Below are 17,035 nucleotides of genomic sequence, written 5' to 3'. Positions count from 1 at the left end.
AACTGTTTTTTTCTTGATGTCTAACCTTCATCAACATTCGTACTGTAGTTTTCTGATGTTTGCAAAGGTATCGGATGAAGCATGATAGAAGGAAAAACACTGAATCATTGTTTTACTGCTGTACCATTGTTCCTATCAATGACTGCCCTCAAGATGTTGAAATCTGACTTGAACCATGCAAGCTCAAAACACCAAGAATGTGAGAATGTGATGACTTACGGCACAGTACAGTTCACTTAGGAAAACAATAAAATCTGGGGTATGTGGATAGGATTGTTAATGCTTGGGTCAATGGGAAAAATTGTTCACATTGGCCAGGCTTTCCTATTAATATGCAGAGGTAGCCACTTGTATAGGTTTGACTTCACTCTCACCACCTCAGATTTGTTTGTCGCCCTGTTCTGTTGTGCATCACCCAACTCAACCCCACTCCCCAAACCCTCCCTCTCCAGCCCCGAGTTTCTCTCATCGTGTCCGGTTGCACGAAACTCGCGGAGACGGCCGCCCAGCCGGAGCGCTACTTCCGCCTGATGCTCTCTCTCTTCAGCGCTGTGGGGGCAAACTTCATGTTCCTGGAGAGGGAGTGTCGGTCCCTCCTCTTTACCTACTACACCAACAATGTACTGTCCCCAACCTCCTGTTACCCCTGTTACACCAACAATGTACCATCCCCCAGCCTTCTGTTACCCCAGCTTTCTGTTACCTGTTACACCAACAATGTACTGTCCCCTTGTTAAACCCTGTTATACCACCAATGTAATGTCCCCTTCCCATTGTTACCCCCGTTACAATCCCTCCTCTTTACCTACTACACCAACAATGTACTGTCCCCTTCCCATTGTTACCCCTGTTACAACATCCCCTGTTACACCAACAATGTACTGTCCCCTTCCCATTGTTACCCCAGTTATACCAACAATGTACTGTCCCCTTCCCATTGTTACCCCAGTTACACAACAATGTACTGTCCCCAGGCTTCTGTTAGTACTACCCCTTTCGTTAACTCCCCTACTTTTCCTTTGTAACTTCCTTCTTCCATTCTCTTATTCCCCAGCTTGCTATTCCCTTGATCTTTCCATCAACCAATCAATCAATCAATGAGTCAATCAATGAATCAATGAATCAATGAATTAATCACTTGTTTTTCCGCCAATCAGCTTCAATGATCCTTTCATTCCTTCCCTTTTCCTTTGCTTGCAGAAAGCCCTGTTTATTCTTTACAGGTTCTCAGGTTCACCGTTAATGTAGATTAACAAGTTTGGAGTTGTCCACAGTTTGCGCATTGATATGGTTTCCTGTAGCCAGTTCCTCAGAGTTTTTTCCTTAAGAGATGACAAAGTTATACAAGAAAACAGTTACTCAAGCAACTGGATAGAGTTTGAAACTGTCTAATGCTGCAAGTAGCATCCACTACTTTTCCTCACTGTGGCTAACGAAAGGTAGCGAAATGTCTTGCAATGTTTCCTCAGTTTTCAAAATCTTATCTTGAAAGTTCAACTGTGTTGGTAGAAGTCATTATAGTTGCTTGAGTAACAGTTTTATTGTGTATCTCATCACCTGGATGTCAAATCTTCATCAGAATTTTCACATAAGTTTTCTTCATCATGTTTTCCTTCAGCCCCACCTACACAAGATTGTGAACAGTTCCATGGAGCTCGCTCAGACGGCCAAGGAGCCGTACAACTACTTTCTGCTGATGCGGGCGCTTTTCCGGTCCATCGGAGGAGGCAGCCACGATTTGCTGTATCAGGAGTTTCTGCCTCTGCTGCCTCATCTGTTGCAAGGTGAGAAAATACACAAACAAACAAACAAACAAACACCACAATGGTGACCAACCCTCCTATTCTGTCCTGCCACTTGCTACATAATGTTGACCAGCCCCTCCAACTCTGTCTCGATAAGCAGCATATGAAGTAAATGTTTGAGGCTAATTTACATATTCAGGACTAATTTGCATATTTGTGATCTTCTGAATCGTGATTTGCATATTCGTGATCTTCTGAATCATGATTTGCATATTCATGATCTTTTGAATCTTAATTTGCATATTCGTGATCTTCTAAATCCTGATTTGCATATTCGTGATCTTTCAGGTCTGAATAACCTGCAAAGCGGTCTCCACAAGCAACACATGAAAGATCTCTTCGTCGAGCTTTGCCTGACCGTCCCAGTTCGCCTGAGTTCCCTCCTACCGTACCTTCCGATGCTGATGGACCCTCTTGTGTCTGCCCTCAACGGATCGCAAACCTTGGTGAGCCAGGTAGGGTGCCGCTCACGCCCCCCCGCGAACGCCAGTGCTCGGGAGGCTGTTGCCACGCCAACCGTTGCCATGCCGACCGGCCTCTCCCGCCAATCCTACCTCCCGTTACTCTTCATATTATCACTTTTTGATTGAACCTTTTTTCACTTTTTGAAAATCATGTATAATTTGTGACTTAGAGGAAAATGCAGTTTTTCTTTTTTGATTTTGACTTTTGAAAGACGTACACTGTTTTTCTTAGTACGATTTTGAGCGATTTGTTTTTGATTTCTAGTTCACTTTCTAAATGAATCTTGTAATCAACTGCCCGTTACTGTTCATATCACTTTGTTTAAAATCACATATGAGAAAAATGCACTGTTTTTCTTAGCTTGATTTTTTTACAACTCTGTAACAATTATTTTTGATGTTTTTGATTGCTAGTATTTTATTTCTGTGCTACTCTATCACAAGTTGCATTGAAGAAATGATTGTTATTTTCCATCATTACATGTATAAAACTTAATTGAGCTCACAGTGATGTTATGTTTCAGGTTCCCAACTGTTACCCTGTTCCAGGCTGTTTCCTCTGATCAAACAAACATCTTTGAAATTCCTTTTCTTACATCTACTTCCTTATTGTTATTATTGTGTGCATGTGTGTGCATGTGTTTATGTGTGTGCGTACAAAATGTATGTGTGTGAGTGTTTTAGAACATCTATGACCTAATTGTAAAGCTTTTGAGGTAAAATCAACGTCATTTAAATTGCATTTTGAGTGTGAAGAAGATGTGTTTGTGTGTGTCTGGTTCCAGCCCCCTGTGGGCCTGATCCCTCTCTTTTCTCCGACCTTCTGTTGTATTCTCTACGTCTCTAACCCTGATTCTCCTCACTCCAGGGTCTGCGAACACTGGAGCTGTGTGTGGACAACCTGCAACCTGAGTTTCTGTGGGACCACATTCAACCAGTTAGGGCAGAACTCATGCAGGTAAATAAACATGTCAACAAACAAACAAAAATGTGTAAACAAACAAACACACACACACACAACACATCCTGCAGTCAAAGTTCCTACACTGTAGGTACTCCTTTTTTCTCCTACTGTGAAACAAAACCACTGTAAATGAATTATTGGTAATACAGTTCGGATCAGAACATCATCAGTCTTGTTTTTTCCGTGTATCCATAAAATGTAAAGTCGACACAATTCAGGAGCACTACATACTCTTGCTATGCTGATTTATTTGAATAAAATTGAAATTGAAACATATCTTTAAGCAGTAGAATTTTTTTAATGCCTGTTCACATATCCCCATCCTGTTGTATATTCCCATTGTTAATGAGACCAAGTTTGCCTTTATCTGTGTACTTATCCTATCCTGTATTCCCAGGCGCTGTGGCGAACCCTACGGAATCCTGCGGAGAACATCGCCCAGGTGGCGTTCCGAGTTCTCGGGAAGTTTGGGGGAAACAACAGGAAAATGCTCATGGACCCACAGAAGGTGGGAAACTCTCCAGGGCTGGACTCTGCTGTAGATGAAAATTTTACTGTCCTTTTTACTTCTGTATCTGTGTAACTGCCTGTCAGCATAACACACCAGCTTCGCAGGCACGCGGCGGCAGCTGGCTATATCACACCGAACGACTTGTTACACCTAACCCTTGAACTTCTAGCTCTAGACATTGTTTAAAGCTATCTATTGACAATGCCCCTACTGTACTTGGCGATAGCGAGTTCCACTCTGCGATAGTTCTAGGAAAACATGAGTTTTTTAACACCTCAATCCTTGGTTGATAACTCTGGTACTCGAAGGCATGACTATGTCTTTCTTCTATGTCTTAACTTTACTTTTAGCGTTACTGTTTAGTATTTGACTGTAGAAAGCAGGTTTTGTGTACAATGACTGACACCGACCCCCCCCCCCGTTCCCACCCCCCTACAGCTGACCCCCCAGGACACAGATGTGGCCGGACCCTGCATCACCATCAACTTCCTGGACTGCAAACAGCCCATCAACCTGCCTGTCGACAAGGTACGCTTGTCTTTACAGTTAAAACTTTTCTTGCAACACAAAACAGTTGTTCTCATCTAAAGCGTTCAACCAGTCACTCTGGTCTTCCTCAGTAGACTGACCCAGTGAGGCTTGTCACATGGCTTCTTTGAAGTGTCATGTCAACACTGGTATCTGGTAAACTTTGTTTTGTCAGTTGCCAGGTGATTGTTTATGTTTTTGGTTGTTGCCAGGCAATTGCCCAGTACATGTATTATGTTTTTAATCTGTTGCCAGGTGATTGTTAATGTTTTTGTTTGTTGCCAGGTGATTGTTTATGTTTTGTCCGTTGCCAGGTGATTGTTTATGTTTTGTTTCTTGCCAGGTGATTGTTTATGTTTTGCCTGTTGCCAGGTGATTGTTTATGTTTTTGTTTGTTGCCGGGTGATTGTTTATGTTTTGTTTCTTGCCAGGTGATTGTTTATGTTTTGCCTGTTGCCAGGTGATTGTTTATGTTTTGCCTGTTGCCAGGTGATTGTTTATGTTTTGTCCGTTGCCAGGTGATTGACACGGCCGTAAGCATCCTGAAGACGCCCAACGTGGACATGTACTACCGACGGCAGGCGCTCGAGGTCATCAAGGGCTTCCTGGTGGGCATGATGAGCCTGGAGGACAACAAACTGTCTCTGCACCAGCTGCTGGCACACCAGAGGTGAGAGGGCATGGGGGTCAGAGGTCATGGGTCACCAGGGTGAGGGGTGAGAGGTCACCATGGGTTCCTGGTGGGCATGATGAGCCTGGAGGACAACTAACTGTCATTACATCAGCTGCTGGCACACCAGAGGTGAGAGGGCATGGGTCACTGGGGGTGGGAGGTCATGGGTCACCAGGGTGAGGGGTGAGAGGTCCCTATGGGTTCCTGGTGGGCATGATGAGCCTCAAGGACAACAAACTGTCCTTACATCAGCTGCTGGCACACCAGAGGTGAGAGGTCATGGGTCATAGTGATGGGAGGTCATGGGTCACTTGGGTGGGAGGTCATGGGTAAGGGGTGAGAGGGCATTGTTAGTTTGGAAGAGATCAGCTACTGGCACACCAGAGGTGAGAGGTCATGGTTTACAGGGGTAGGTCATGGGTGAAAGGTCATCAAGTGCTTCCTGGTGAGCATGATGAGTTTGGGGGACAACTCTATCACAGACAGTATAATAAGGATGTTGTTAAATGTGTTTGCTTGTTGTTAATTTTTCCTTCCCTTCTGCAGTTTTGCAGAGCGAGAGATCCCACCGCCCCCCTCCCCCCTGTACAAGTGCCCAGACTCCATGGCCAGGAAGGCTTTCGAACAGGCACTGGCAGGAGCCATGAGTAAGTAACTCTTTACACATTATTTCCAACATTCCGAAAATAATTTCATCAGGTTGGTAGAACATAGGATATTGGGATTTTCTTATATACACAACCAGATATTGTTCCAACCTTGCGTGTTCTTGCCGCAAAAGTGTCACATACATCGGCTACATTTAGTGGTGAGAAGCAGAACTCCAGTCAGAAGCTCTGAGGAAGGTGTCTGATAGACATTGGAATGTAAGCATTGTTGTGTATAAGTAAATCCCAATAGCCTATTTCCAACGTTCCTATGCTCAAATTTTTATAGCAGATTGTAATTTGGTTCCTTTTGCTGGATAAAGCCTGGTTCTGAATGTAACACTTCCTTGGTTCATACCAGTGTGTGCAGTGATAAAGGACCTGAGGGCCAGAAGGAAAACATTTTGTTTTTGCTTCATTTCTTCATCTTCCATTCCAAACACATTAGGTCAATGACCTAGACCAGGCATCATTATGCTTTTCTAGTTAGCTGATACCCATGTTAAGACCATGACATGTGTCAGTGGTAGCCGCTACCAGCCTTGTTGCTGCCTGGTTGCCACTTGTCATGCACTGTTGCATTTAAATAAACAAACAAACAAACAAATGACATTGTTTTCTCTGTCCTTCCCAGTGTGTGCAGTGATAAAGGACCTGAGAGCCAGCTCTCTGCCTTTCGTGGCCAACATCATCAGGCACTACACCATGGTGGCCTTGGTGCAGCAGTGTGGTAAGTCTCATACCTAGGGGGTCTTCGAAAACACTTTTGAGTATTTTATTTGTAAACTTCCTTGTTGTAATTTGGTACTCTGTGGTGGTATCAGTATTCTCATTGAGCTAACTTCACTTAAAGTTTACAGAAATTGGTTGAATTTTCCAGATTTCGTTTTTTTTTAAATAAATGTAGAGTGACCAGTTTTTAGCTGTACAGTCAATTTTGATGATTGTGATGTGTGAGATATTTGACGTTAAAAATGGATTGAGTTGACCATATCTCAGACCAATAAAAATCCTGCATCTTCCCAAGTTTTAAGTGCATGTAAGTGTCCGCATGTGCTCCAAGAATCATACGCATGTGCTCCAAGAATATGTCCAATAATTATAAGATTGGACATAAAAAAAATCAGACTCCAACGTTGTACTATGTTTCTCCTAGGCCCTTTCCCGTTGTCTGGAGGTGCAGAGACAAACCGAGGAATGGATCCTCTGGTGATTGTGGACGCCGTGGCTGTGTGCATGTCGCATGAGGAGAAAGAGCTCTGCAAGATCGGGGAGATCGCCCTGGCTATCATCATAGAAGTCACCGCTACCGTGCTGGGCTCCAAGGAAAAGGTTTGTGTGTTGTTGTTTGTTTGTTTGTTGGCTGTGTGCATGTCACATGAGGAGAAAGAACTCTGCAAGATCGGAGAGATTGCTCTCGCTATTATCATAGAAGTCACCGCTACTGTGCTCGGCTCCAAGGAGTAGGTGAACCTCTATCCTTTGTCTGTAGTGTGTATACTCCAGTGGTTAGTGACCCTACCTCTGGACCAACAGGTTGGGAGTTCGAATCCGGCTGTTGCTGCTCACCCAACATGCACTTTTCCGGAAAGAGTCACAGTCTTTAGGACAGTATGATCCACTGTCCTTTGTACTTTTTGAAAAGAGCTAGGGGAATTTCCCAATACAACGAACCTTTTGATACTGTGCATAGTGTCTGTCTTCTTGGTCATAACCGGTGGAATAGCACCTCTTCAGTGAGCTAAAACTTTCCTCTTTTATCTCTTTTCTATATTGACTGTAGGGATATTGTTTGCCTTGCTAGCCTCTGTGTTCAGAGAATGAATAACTTATGTTTATCCCTCCCCCCAGGCATGCCAGCTGCCCCTGTTTGAGTACATTGTGGAGCGTCTGTGTTCCTGCTGTTACGAGAGGGCCTGGTACGCAAAGTACGGCGGGTACGTACACACCAATATTTTGTTTCGTTTCTTTCACGTAACCAGTAAACTGTCCTTAGGTGTACCAGTTTTGTACAGTAAGTACAAGCTGAATAAGACCGAACTGTAAGGTTTGAACCACTCACACTTGGAAGTACTCCTACTCTTTTCAATAAGTGCGTTGGTATCCTAAACAAGCTTGAGGTGTAGCTCTTCTCAAACACGGGACCCCTCTGCTCTACATTCCATCCGAGAGGACATCCTTAACCAAAGGCCAGTATAACCGGTCAGTCACTCTGGTCTTCCTCAGTAGACTGACCCAGGCTTGTCACGTGGATTCTTTGAAGTATGACGCCAACACTGGGTCATTTTGATGTACCTTTTTGCTGCAGGTGTGTAGCAATCCGGTTCCTGCTGGAAAATACGTCTCTAAGGTGTATCCTGGAGCACGAACTGTAACATGTCAGTCCCAGGTGTTTCACAGGTGTATGCTGTACCAGTACAGGTGTATAACAGGTGTCTGTACCTTTCCAGGTGTGTAGCGATCCGGTTCCTTCTGGAGCGCACATCTCTAAGGTGGATCCTGGAGCACGAGCTGACCTTCCTCAAGGCTCTCTTCTTCGTCCTCATGGACCTGACCGGAGAGGTGAGGACAGAGGTTAGAGGTTAGGGGTTAGGGTCAGGGGTCGCTTTCCTCAGTACATGCCCTTGGCCTGGGTCAAGAAGTAGAATTCAGAGCATGTTGTTGTAATGGATTAATATTCATAGAAACAGTTTATAGAAAGTAAGAAAGGCCTTCTTGATGACGTGCTAGAGGTTTTTGAAATCAGTAGATGAGAGACCATTTGCATTTCTTGTCTTCTCTCTGTAGGTGTCCAGCGGCGCCCTTGACCTTGCCAAGGCCGACCTTGAGAAGCTGCTGAAGATGTGTGCCACGCCCATCCAGCCGACGCCCGGCAACCGGGCGCTGCTGGCCGCGCAGGAGAAAGCCTTCAGGGAGGTCACCTTGGAGCTGGTGCGCGAGGTCACCTCCTCCAACAACATGGTCAGGCAGCAGGTGGGTCACGGGTTATAGGTCATAGGTCAGGCAGCAGGTGGGTCAGGGGTCATATGTCATAGGTGTGTCATAGGTCAGGGAGGTCACCTCCAACAACATGGTCAGGTAGCAGGTGGGTCAACAGTTATAGGTCATAGGTGGGTCATAGGTCAGTGAGGTCACCTCGGAGCTGGTGCACAAGGTGACATGCAAGAAAATGGTCATGCAGCAAGTGGGTTATAGGTCATAGGTCAGGTGTCATAGATGTGTCATAGGTCAGTGAGGTCAATTCAGCAGCGGGTGGGTCAGAGGTTAGGCCAGGAGACATACCTTTGCACCGAGCCTAGGTACATGGGATGGGACCATGTGTTTCTATGAGCTGCACATGAAACCTGGTTCAGCATGTTTAACTACTACTGTTGTACAGACACTGCCAATGATATATATACTAGTACCCTCATGTCTAACCTCCCTTTGCTGCTGTTTCCCCAGGCGATGCACTCTCTGCGAGTTCTGGCCAAAGTCACCGACAAAACCATCACAGCCATCATGGAGCCACACAAAAATGTAAGAAACACAACCTGTCACTTCCTCTGGTCCTTCTTTCATTCATCAGTAATCCACCTGGTGGATTGTAATTCAAAGCAAATTTCATACTTCACGACTCTAACACTGTTGCTTTTCTCCAGGTTCTTGAAGACATGATTCCTCCCAAGAAGCACCTGTTGAGACATCAGCCTGCCAACGCACAGATCGGACTCATGGTACAGTGTCAGATAAAAATTAGACTAAGTTAATGCTAACTTGAAATGTCTGACCATTTTTAAAATCCATCCAGTTGCTTGAGTAACTTTTTTTGTGTGTATGTTTGACATGTTTTCAATAGAGTCTTAACAAAAGGCCTTGTTACCCGGATGTCTAACCTTCACTGACCTATAGCCAGTTGCTTGAGTACCTGTTTTCTTGTGTATGTTTGACATGTTTTCAATAGAGTCTTAACAAAAGGCCTTGTTGCTACCTCCAGGAGGGGAACACTTTTTGCACCACGTTGCAGCCCCGACTCTTCACGATAGACCTGAATATCATGGAGCACAAGGTTTTCTTCACCGAGGTGAGACTAATTTTACGTTTTTCTGAGTGAGGAAACATTCAAGCATTCAGCTCAGTGTGTGGGATGAAAACTGATGTTGTTTGACTGTTGTTTTCCCCAGTTATTGAATCTGTGTGAGGCTGAGGATTCGATGTTGATCAAACTGCCCTGCTACAAGAACATGCAGTCCCTGACCCCACTGCGCATCAGCGCACTCAGTAAGTGTTTGTTTGTTTGTTTGTTTGTGAGTGTTATCAAACTGCCCTGCTACAAGAACATGCAGTCCCTGACACCACTACGCATCAGCGCACTCAGTAAGTGGGTTCTTTGATCTGTTTTACATGCTGAGCGCGTGTAATAATGCAATGGCCATGTGGATAGAATACTAGCCTTGCATTCAGTAGGTCGTGAGTTCGATCCCCGGCCGAGTCATACCAAAGACTTGAAAAATGGTACATTCTGCTTTTTCTGCTTAGCACTCAGCATTTTGAAAGAGTATGGGAGTTAAACACACAGCACTTCACAAAATGTACCAGTGGACTAGCCCCCTGCTTAAGCTAATTGTGTGGCTTAAGGGCTACTGAAACTGAGATTGGTGCTGCCCAATGCGTCACTAAATTTGATGCAGGAAGGAACTTCAACTTTTAATTTTAATTTGCGTAACCGATGGCTAGACCTGGCAAATATTTCTCCATGACATATAATTTCAAATTTTATTTATTTTTACAGATGCCCTGGCAGCCTGCCACTACATCCCTCAGGTGCGGGAGAAAATCTTCACTGTCCTCTTCAAGTCTCTCAACTCCAGCTCAGAGGAGCTGCAGACAGCCGCCATGAAGTGTATGAAGGATGTAAGTGGTCTTTTTAACAAAGTTTACAAACAAAAATCCAATGTTGTTTTCTGTTGTATCCATATTTTCAAAAAATGAATATGGAAAGATTTAAAACTGTTACAGTAACTACAAAACAACAAACAAAACTAGAAATGTAAAGGTAACATTTGCAAGGCAAATAAAATTAGTAATGCATTAATTACTCTAACACATACATATACATTGTAATCTGTTGTGACCAGCGCCTACAAATCTGTCCTACCAATTGCTACAGCACCAGTTACCATGGTGACAGCTGTCTGGTCCAGGTCATTGGCCTTATTTGTTTGAAATGGAAGAAGAGGAAGAAACAGAACAAAAAGAATAATTTTGTTTGTAGAAGAAGAAATCGAGTAAAAACAATGTTTACCTTCTACAGATGTTTAACATAAAACTAGAACTAATAAACAAACAAATAAACAAATATTGTTGTTTACAGTTCCTGAAGCACCAACAGATGGATGCAGAAACGATCCACAACGCGGTGCGGCCACTACTGATGGTTTTGGGAGACTACAGAAGCTTGACTCTGTCGGTCATCAAACGTCTCACCAACGTCACAACTCTGTTTCCTAACGTCTTCAACGAGAAACTCTGCGATCAACTCATGGTGAGCTTTGTTAGTATTTATGTAAAACAGTAAGAAATAGACAAACAAAAAAACTGATGGTTCTGGGGGATCATAGAAGCCTCACTCTCTTCGTGATCAAATGTCTCACCAAGGTCACAACCCTGTTTCCCAATGTCTTCAATGAGAAACTCTGCGATCAACTCATGGTAAATATCCGTTAGTATTTATGTTAAAAACAAGAACAAATAAATAAACGTGTATCTGGGTGACTACAGGAGTCTGACTCTCTCTTTCATCAAACGTCTCACCAACGTCACAACTGTTTCCTAATGTCTTCAATGAGAAACTCTGCGATCAACTCATGGTAAACTGTGGAGGATGTCATCCATATTTTTTTTTTTTGCTGTGGTCTACATACAATATAGCATGGCAACTGTCCTTGGATGTTTGCTAGACAATTTATTTTGTAGGGCAAGCTTAGATTACCGGACAAAATCCCGGTATGACAAGCTTTCGACCAATAACGTAGACATCATACGTATATGTAATCTCTCGGTTGAGACAGCTATTTAATTTTTGTTTTGTTTCCGTACACTCAATCTCCGATCAAGGCTAGGGGCTAATCCAGCATTCCTTGTAATCCCTGATCCCTTTTGATCTGTGATTACAGATTAAAAGATCTAGATCTTTGCTGGTGTGTTACGCCAAAGGTCGGTTATACCGGCTATACAGATACAGAAGCTGGTGTGTTACGCCAAAGGTCGGTTATACCGGCTATACAGATACAGAAGCTGGTGTGTTATGCCGAAGGGCGGTTATACCGGCTATACAGATACAGAAGCTGGTGTGTTATGCCGAAGGGCGGTTATACCGGCTATACAGATACAGAAGCTGGTGTGTTACGCCAAAGGGCGGTTATACCGGCTATACAGAAGCTGGTGTGTTACGCCGAAGGGCGGTTATACCGGCTATACTGATACAGATACATTGTAGATAGGAAGGTAGACTGTTTCCTGAATATATGAAAGGATAGACTTGACATTGATATACCATAAGCCAAGATATTTCCACTATGAACAGTTTTATTTCTCGTTCATCTTATTATATACATGTAAGTTCTGATACAGAATATATTTCCTTAATTTCTGGCTATATCTGGGTGTTAGATTCACACGAACGAAGTTTTTTTTCTTTCTAGAAAATTGAACTATTTTGAAATGCTATCATACTATCATTACATTTCGGATGAATTTACAATTTGCTGTATACTTCATATATCATTTTACATTAGTGTATGATAACGATATCAATTGATAATATTGAACATATCACGTAAAAGTGACTGGGAACAACAGTGGTTAAAAATTGCAGAACGCGTATGGCGTCCCCCGTGTCTCTTAAGCTTTGAACGTAGTCGATTCGGGTAAAGGCCGCGCGCATGTAGCGAGTCACAAGTATGCAAATTTTAGTTTTCAGGATCCGGACCTAACACTGAGGCCGTTTGGACGTTATGTGGCCGGAATCGAATGTTCGTCGCCTGTCTGTATTGTTGTGGTAGATCTAGAGGCGACGCCTTCGTATAGTCGACGATTGTCCTCGCTCTTAGTGACAGTGAAGTAGTGTGCTCCCATTGCTGATGCGTAGAAGGTGGTAGAATCACCATCTTCATCTGGAATATTGCAGTACTGATGCTGAAGAGATGGTGGCCTTGGTGTAAGAGATGGTGGCCTTGGTGTACTGTTAGTTGTATTGTTATCTGAGACTGTCCTACAGACAGACGTGTCAATAGGAAGTGAAGACAACTGCTGGGGGCCTGGAACGGTGTCGGAGTTAGGGATTTCCCGATACTGGGTCTCGTCACGATCGTCTGTTGTCGGATGCTGGCGAGTGGAGCTCACGCGAGCGTTCGGGATTTCCCGAGGGGTGTCGATTTCGTCCAAAGTTGGAACGAAGTCAACCAGGGTGTCCGGGATTTCCCAGTAATGCGGGGCGTCCAGTTTTCCCGGGGCAGGTTGGTAGGTGGAATCTACGAGAGCGTCCGGAATTTCCCAATAATGGGGGGCATCGGATGAGGTGTGATTGGCGACTCTTCTGTTTTTTGCAACATTAGGTGCCGATAACTGACGTTGGAGATGTGACGTTAGAGTTGTGTCCTGAAGTGCCACAACTGGAGGCGACGATGCTCTTCTTGCTTTTATACTTTTCATCGCTACAGTCATCGCCGGTTGAATTTGTTTGGTTGTATCCTTGCCTTGCCTTGCATGCCTGTCATTATTTTGCACAGCGAAATGTTTTCTATAAACATAGGCTAAGATAAGCACTAGGCAAAAAAGTCCCACGATGGCCAATGCCAAAATCAACCCCATGGGGACATGTTCCTTTTCTGAATGTGTTCTGTGAGTCATTGTTGCTCGTGTGGTTTTATCTTTTAGATTAAAGCTATTTATCTCAGTGATATTGTATGCGACTGTATTATTCTCTGTAGTGTTTTGAACGTGGTTTTCCACGCCGACTTTCCCGGAGGTACATTTTGTAATTTGCGTAGGACTAGCTACAAATACCGAAGAGTAAGCTTTGTCTGGGGTGAGAGAAATACAGGTCACGTTCCTGATTTCTTCAAGGTCATTGCGTTGCTGTTTCCTACCCTCCCGAATATTTGAACTGTTTCCCACTTCTGTTGACTTCTCAGTGAATATAAGTGCTGTATAGCCGCTATTTTTGTGTGTCTCGGTATCCATAGTAACAAGCCGAATGCTCAGACTATCCCTCAGTGGCAACTCAACACCTTTTGGGCGCTTCCAAGCAAGAACACACTGCTGTCTGTCAGATAAGCCTGGTTTAGCTAAAACAACAACGAATGGTGCCACAGCCGTTGCTGACTTTGGTAGAGTGTCCGATCTGAGTAAGGTAAAACAGGGGGAAGCGTCGAAAACATAATCTTTGGATTCCACCTCTTTCCACTCTATCCGGTATTTCTTTTCGTGGTCGCCATGATGAAAACAAAGACTGAAGTTCTCGAGAACAACAGATAGCTCTTGTCTTCTAGGACTAGTGTTTAAAAAGAGGCTCCACAGTTTTGTGACAGGAGTGGCGATGCTCTGGGTATTTGAAAGTTTCATGATCAAGGATTCCATGGGTAGGTGCACGTGCCGGTCAAAACCGCTAATTAGCTCATCGCTGAGACATGCTTGAACCAATCTGTTCCTCCTCAAGTCTACGAGGCGAAGGAAAGGCTGGTTGAAAGATTGAAAAGTTCTACAACAGAATGTTTCAATACGATTTAACCCAAGAACAAGTTCCCTCAGCAAACCAAGACCCAGGAAAGTAGAATGGTCTATAGACCTTACCTGGTTACTCCAAAGTATTAACTCCCAAAGACCAGTGAGGTCTCGGAAGCAACCTGATTCTAGGTGTGAAATTTTGTTGTGTGCGAGAGACAAGATTCGAAGATGCCTCAAACTATCATTTAGACCTGTAAAGTAGCTGGTTTTTACTTCAGTCAGGTTGTTGAATTCCAAGTGCAGCTCCTGTAAGTGCGGAAGGTTTGCTAAGCTGTTTTGCTCCAAGTCCGTAATTTCGGTATCGACCAAGGTGAGGAAAGCCAGTTGTGTCGGCTCTGGGATGGGCAACTTTGCTGCCGACAGAATGCCAAACGGAACCCCTCTGACGCCGACCCATTTCGGGTGACCAAAGCATGAAACATCGGGAAGAGATCCTGGATCTTCCAAACCACGATCGCACGTGAGACAAGGGTGGTTGACCTTTCTAGTCTTAAACCAACTCCCGCTGAACTGAAGCCGACCGTCAGAGCAGCTTGCCCAGCTACATTTTGGAGAACAAGACTCATTCTCGGCCGCGAATTGTACGACACTTAACAGCAACCATACCTTGAGAACGCTAAGGCGACGATCCATGTTGATTTGTAGATATTTTCGGTGCGTATCTGGAGAAATTGTAGCTCGCGCAATTTTATACAGTTTGTTAAAGAACGTTATGGCCAAATCGTCAGTCAGATGCGTGCGGCTTGATTCACCAGCGTCAAAGAAATAAATCGTTCTCTCAAAAAGCCTTTTTTTTAAAGGCGGTGGAGTTGAATAAGTCATGTTTTATAGAAGCTAATTTTTCTGTTTACGTCAACGTTTTAGATAGGTCAGACTGAAATTGTTTGAAGAGGAAATTAGCAGCTTCCAGTTCCGGAAAATGGATTCAGCAAGCAGAATTGCTAAGAAACATTATAGGCCACACGGCCTTAATTTTATGGATGACATCCGCACGCGCACTGATTTTTGCCTGTTCTCAAAAAGGAAGAAAAAAAAATCATCTGAGGCTCAAACAGTCGAATTATTAGGGATAGATGATAATTTATTTTATGATGTTTGATTTTGTTGTGTTTGTTTTGCCAGGCCCACCTTAAGAAGTGGATGGACGTGGCCATTATTGCACAGAAGGGGGGACAGCGCACCGATGGAAATGTGAGTCAACTTCCTCCTGTCTTTCTTAAAGTATCGCTAAAATTGTCGTATCCAGAACCGTGCTTTGTCTGGAACCATGTTCAGGCACAGTTCTGGATAGTCCAAGTGTATCCAGAACTGTGCTTAGGTATGATTCTGGATAGTCTAAGTGTACCCAGAAGTGTGCTTAGGTATGATTCTGGATAGTCGAAGTGTACCCAGAAGTGTACTTTATCCAGAATCACACTCAGCCATGGTTCTGGACAGTCCATATCCAGAACTGTGCTTTATCCAGAACCATACTCAGACACAGTTCCGGATAGTCCATGTGTATCCAGAACCATGCTTTATCCAGAACAATTCTGGATAGTCTACATGATATCCAGAACTTTGCCTGGGAAAAATCTACATTCTTGGATACGTGGAGTCTATCCAGAACTGTGCCAGGGGCAAATCTATGTTCTTGGATGTGCAGAGACTATCCAGAACCGTGCCTGATCCTAACCCTAACCATTCAGGCACAGAACTAGATACATGTAGACATGGTTCTGGACATAATACATCTGTCATCTGGCTGAGTCTTACTGATGCTTACAGACGCAACTTGACATGACGTTTCTTCTTCTTCTCCCCTTAAAACGCTTTCTTAGGGATTCGTGACCGACTGTCAGGTAGGATGGAAGGGAATTCTTAACAACTTTTATTCCTCTGTCAACTTCTTTAGTTGTGTCTGTTTCTGTTCCAAAGATGAGCTTCACTGTTCTTGTTGTAAAGAATAATCATAATTATGTATACACTGTCTTCACTTTTCTAAGGATAATTCTGCACTCACCACTCTTTACTGTCCTCTGATACGTCTTAGTCTTGTAAACACAATGATTTAAGACCACACTCACTTCTTAATGTGTTACTTGGTTACATATATTACAATGGTTTGATTGACAGCTGCTATGGTTTTATTGACAGTCTACTGTTCCCTGTTGCCATGGTTTGATAAAGGTGTGTGTTGCCATGGTTTGAATAACAGTTGCCAAGGTTTGACAGTTGTTGATTGACAGTTGCCATGGTTTGACAGTTGCCATCATTTGATTGATGGTTGCCATGGTTTGATTGACAGGTGATAAAGGTGTGTGCAGCGATCATCCACATGTTCCACACCATCCCTGCCGCCTCCATCAAGATGATTGACCCTCTGGTGACCTTGGTGCTGAAGGCAGAACGCGCTCTGCTGCTCGAGGTAAAACAGAAATACTCCAAAATTATGCTAAAATTCTCCAAAATTACAATGTAGGTTAAAAATCACAAAACTTAGGCAGAAATCCTCCAAAATTAGGTTAAAAAGTCCTTCAAAATTAGGTTAAATATCCTCCAAAATTAGGCAAATTCTCCAAAGTTAGGTTAAAAAACATTTGACCATTTCAGTTCATGCTTGTTTGTTAGAAACAGAAGAAGAAGAAACTGCAAAAATAATGTTTTCCTTAATAATAGCGGCTATTCCGAGATCAGG

General features: G+C 43.6%; 1 protein-coding gene across 1 annotated transcript in view; it reads left to right on the top strand.

Moving 5' to 3' along the window:
• Window positions 1–17,035, top strand: part of LOC109488290 (transformation/transcription domain-associated protein-like) — a 99,798-nt gene that overhangs the window by 14,587 nt on the left and 68,176 nt on the right. Inside the window, exons 24-43 of the mRNA XM_019792483.1 lie at window positions 1,619–1,784; window positions 2,094–2,260; window positions 3,138–3,227; window positions 3,631–3,741; window positions 4,183–4,272; window positions 4,854–4,942; window positions 5,492–5,592; window positions 6,227–6,322; window positions 6,749–6,924; window positions 7,444–7,529; window positions 8,043–8,154; window positions 8,380–8,565; window positions 9,037–9,111; window positions 9,234–9,308; window positions 9,569–9,655; window positions 9,756–9,852; window positions 10,364–10,485; window positions 10,946–11,116; window positions 15,481–15,549; window positions 16,646–16,765. Coding sequence (XP_019648042.1) covers window positions 1,619–1,784; window positions 2,094–2,260; window positions 3,138–3,227; window positions 3,631–3,741; window positions 4,183–4,272; window positions 4,854–4,942; window positions 5,492–5,592; window positions 6,227–6,322; window positions 6,749–6,924; window positions 7,444–7,529; window positions 8,043–8,154; window positions 8,380–8,565; window positions 9,037–9,111; window positions 9,234–9,308; window positions 9,569–9,655; window positions 9,756–9,852; window positions 10,364–10,485; window positions 10,946–11,116; window positions 15,481–15,549; window positions 16,646–16,765 — 2,286 coding nt within the window. The remainder of the gene's footprint in view (window positions 1–1,618; window positions 1,785–2,093; window positions 2,261–3,137; window positions 3,228–3,630; window positions 3,742–4,182; window positions 4,273–4,853; window positions 4,943–5,491; window positions 5,593–6,226; window positions 6,323–6,748; window positions 6,925–7,443; window positions 7,530–8,042; window positions 8,155–8,379; window positions 8,566–9,036; window positions 9,112–9,233; window positions 9,309–9,568; window positions 9,656–9,755; window positions 9,853–10,363; window positions 10,486–10,945; window positions 11,117–15,480; window positions 15,550–16,645; window positions 16,766–17,035) is intronic.

Source organism: Branchiostoma belcheri, unplaced genomic scaffold, assembly GCF_001625305.1.
Source record: "Branchiostoma belcheri isolate BF01 breed outbred unplaced genomic scaffold, Haploidv18h27 scaffold93, whole genome shotgun sequence".
Taxonomy (NCBI): Eukaryota; Metazoa; Chordata; class Leptocardii; order Amphioxiformes; family Branchiostomatidae; genus Branchiostoma; species Branchiostoma belcheri.
Note: the sequence above shows the minus strand (reverse complement) of the source record. Positions and strands in the feature narration are given on the sequence as shown.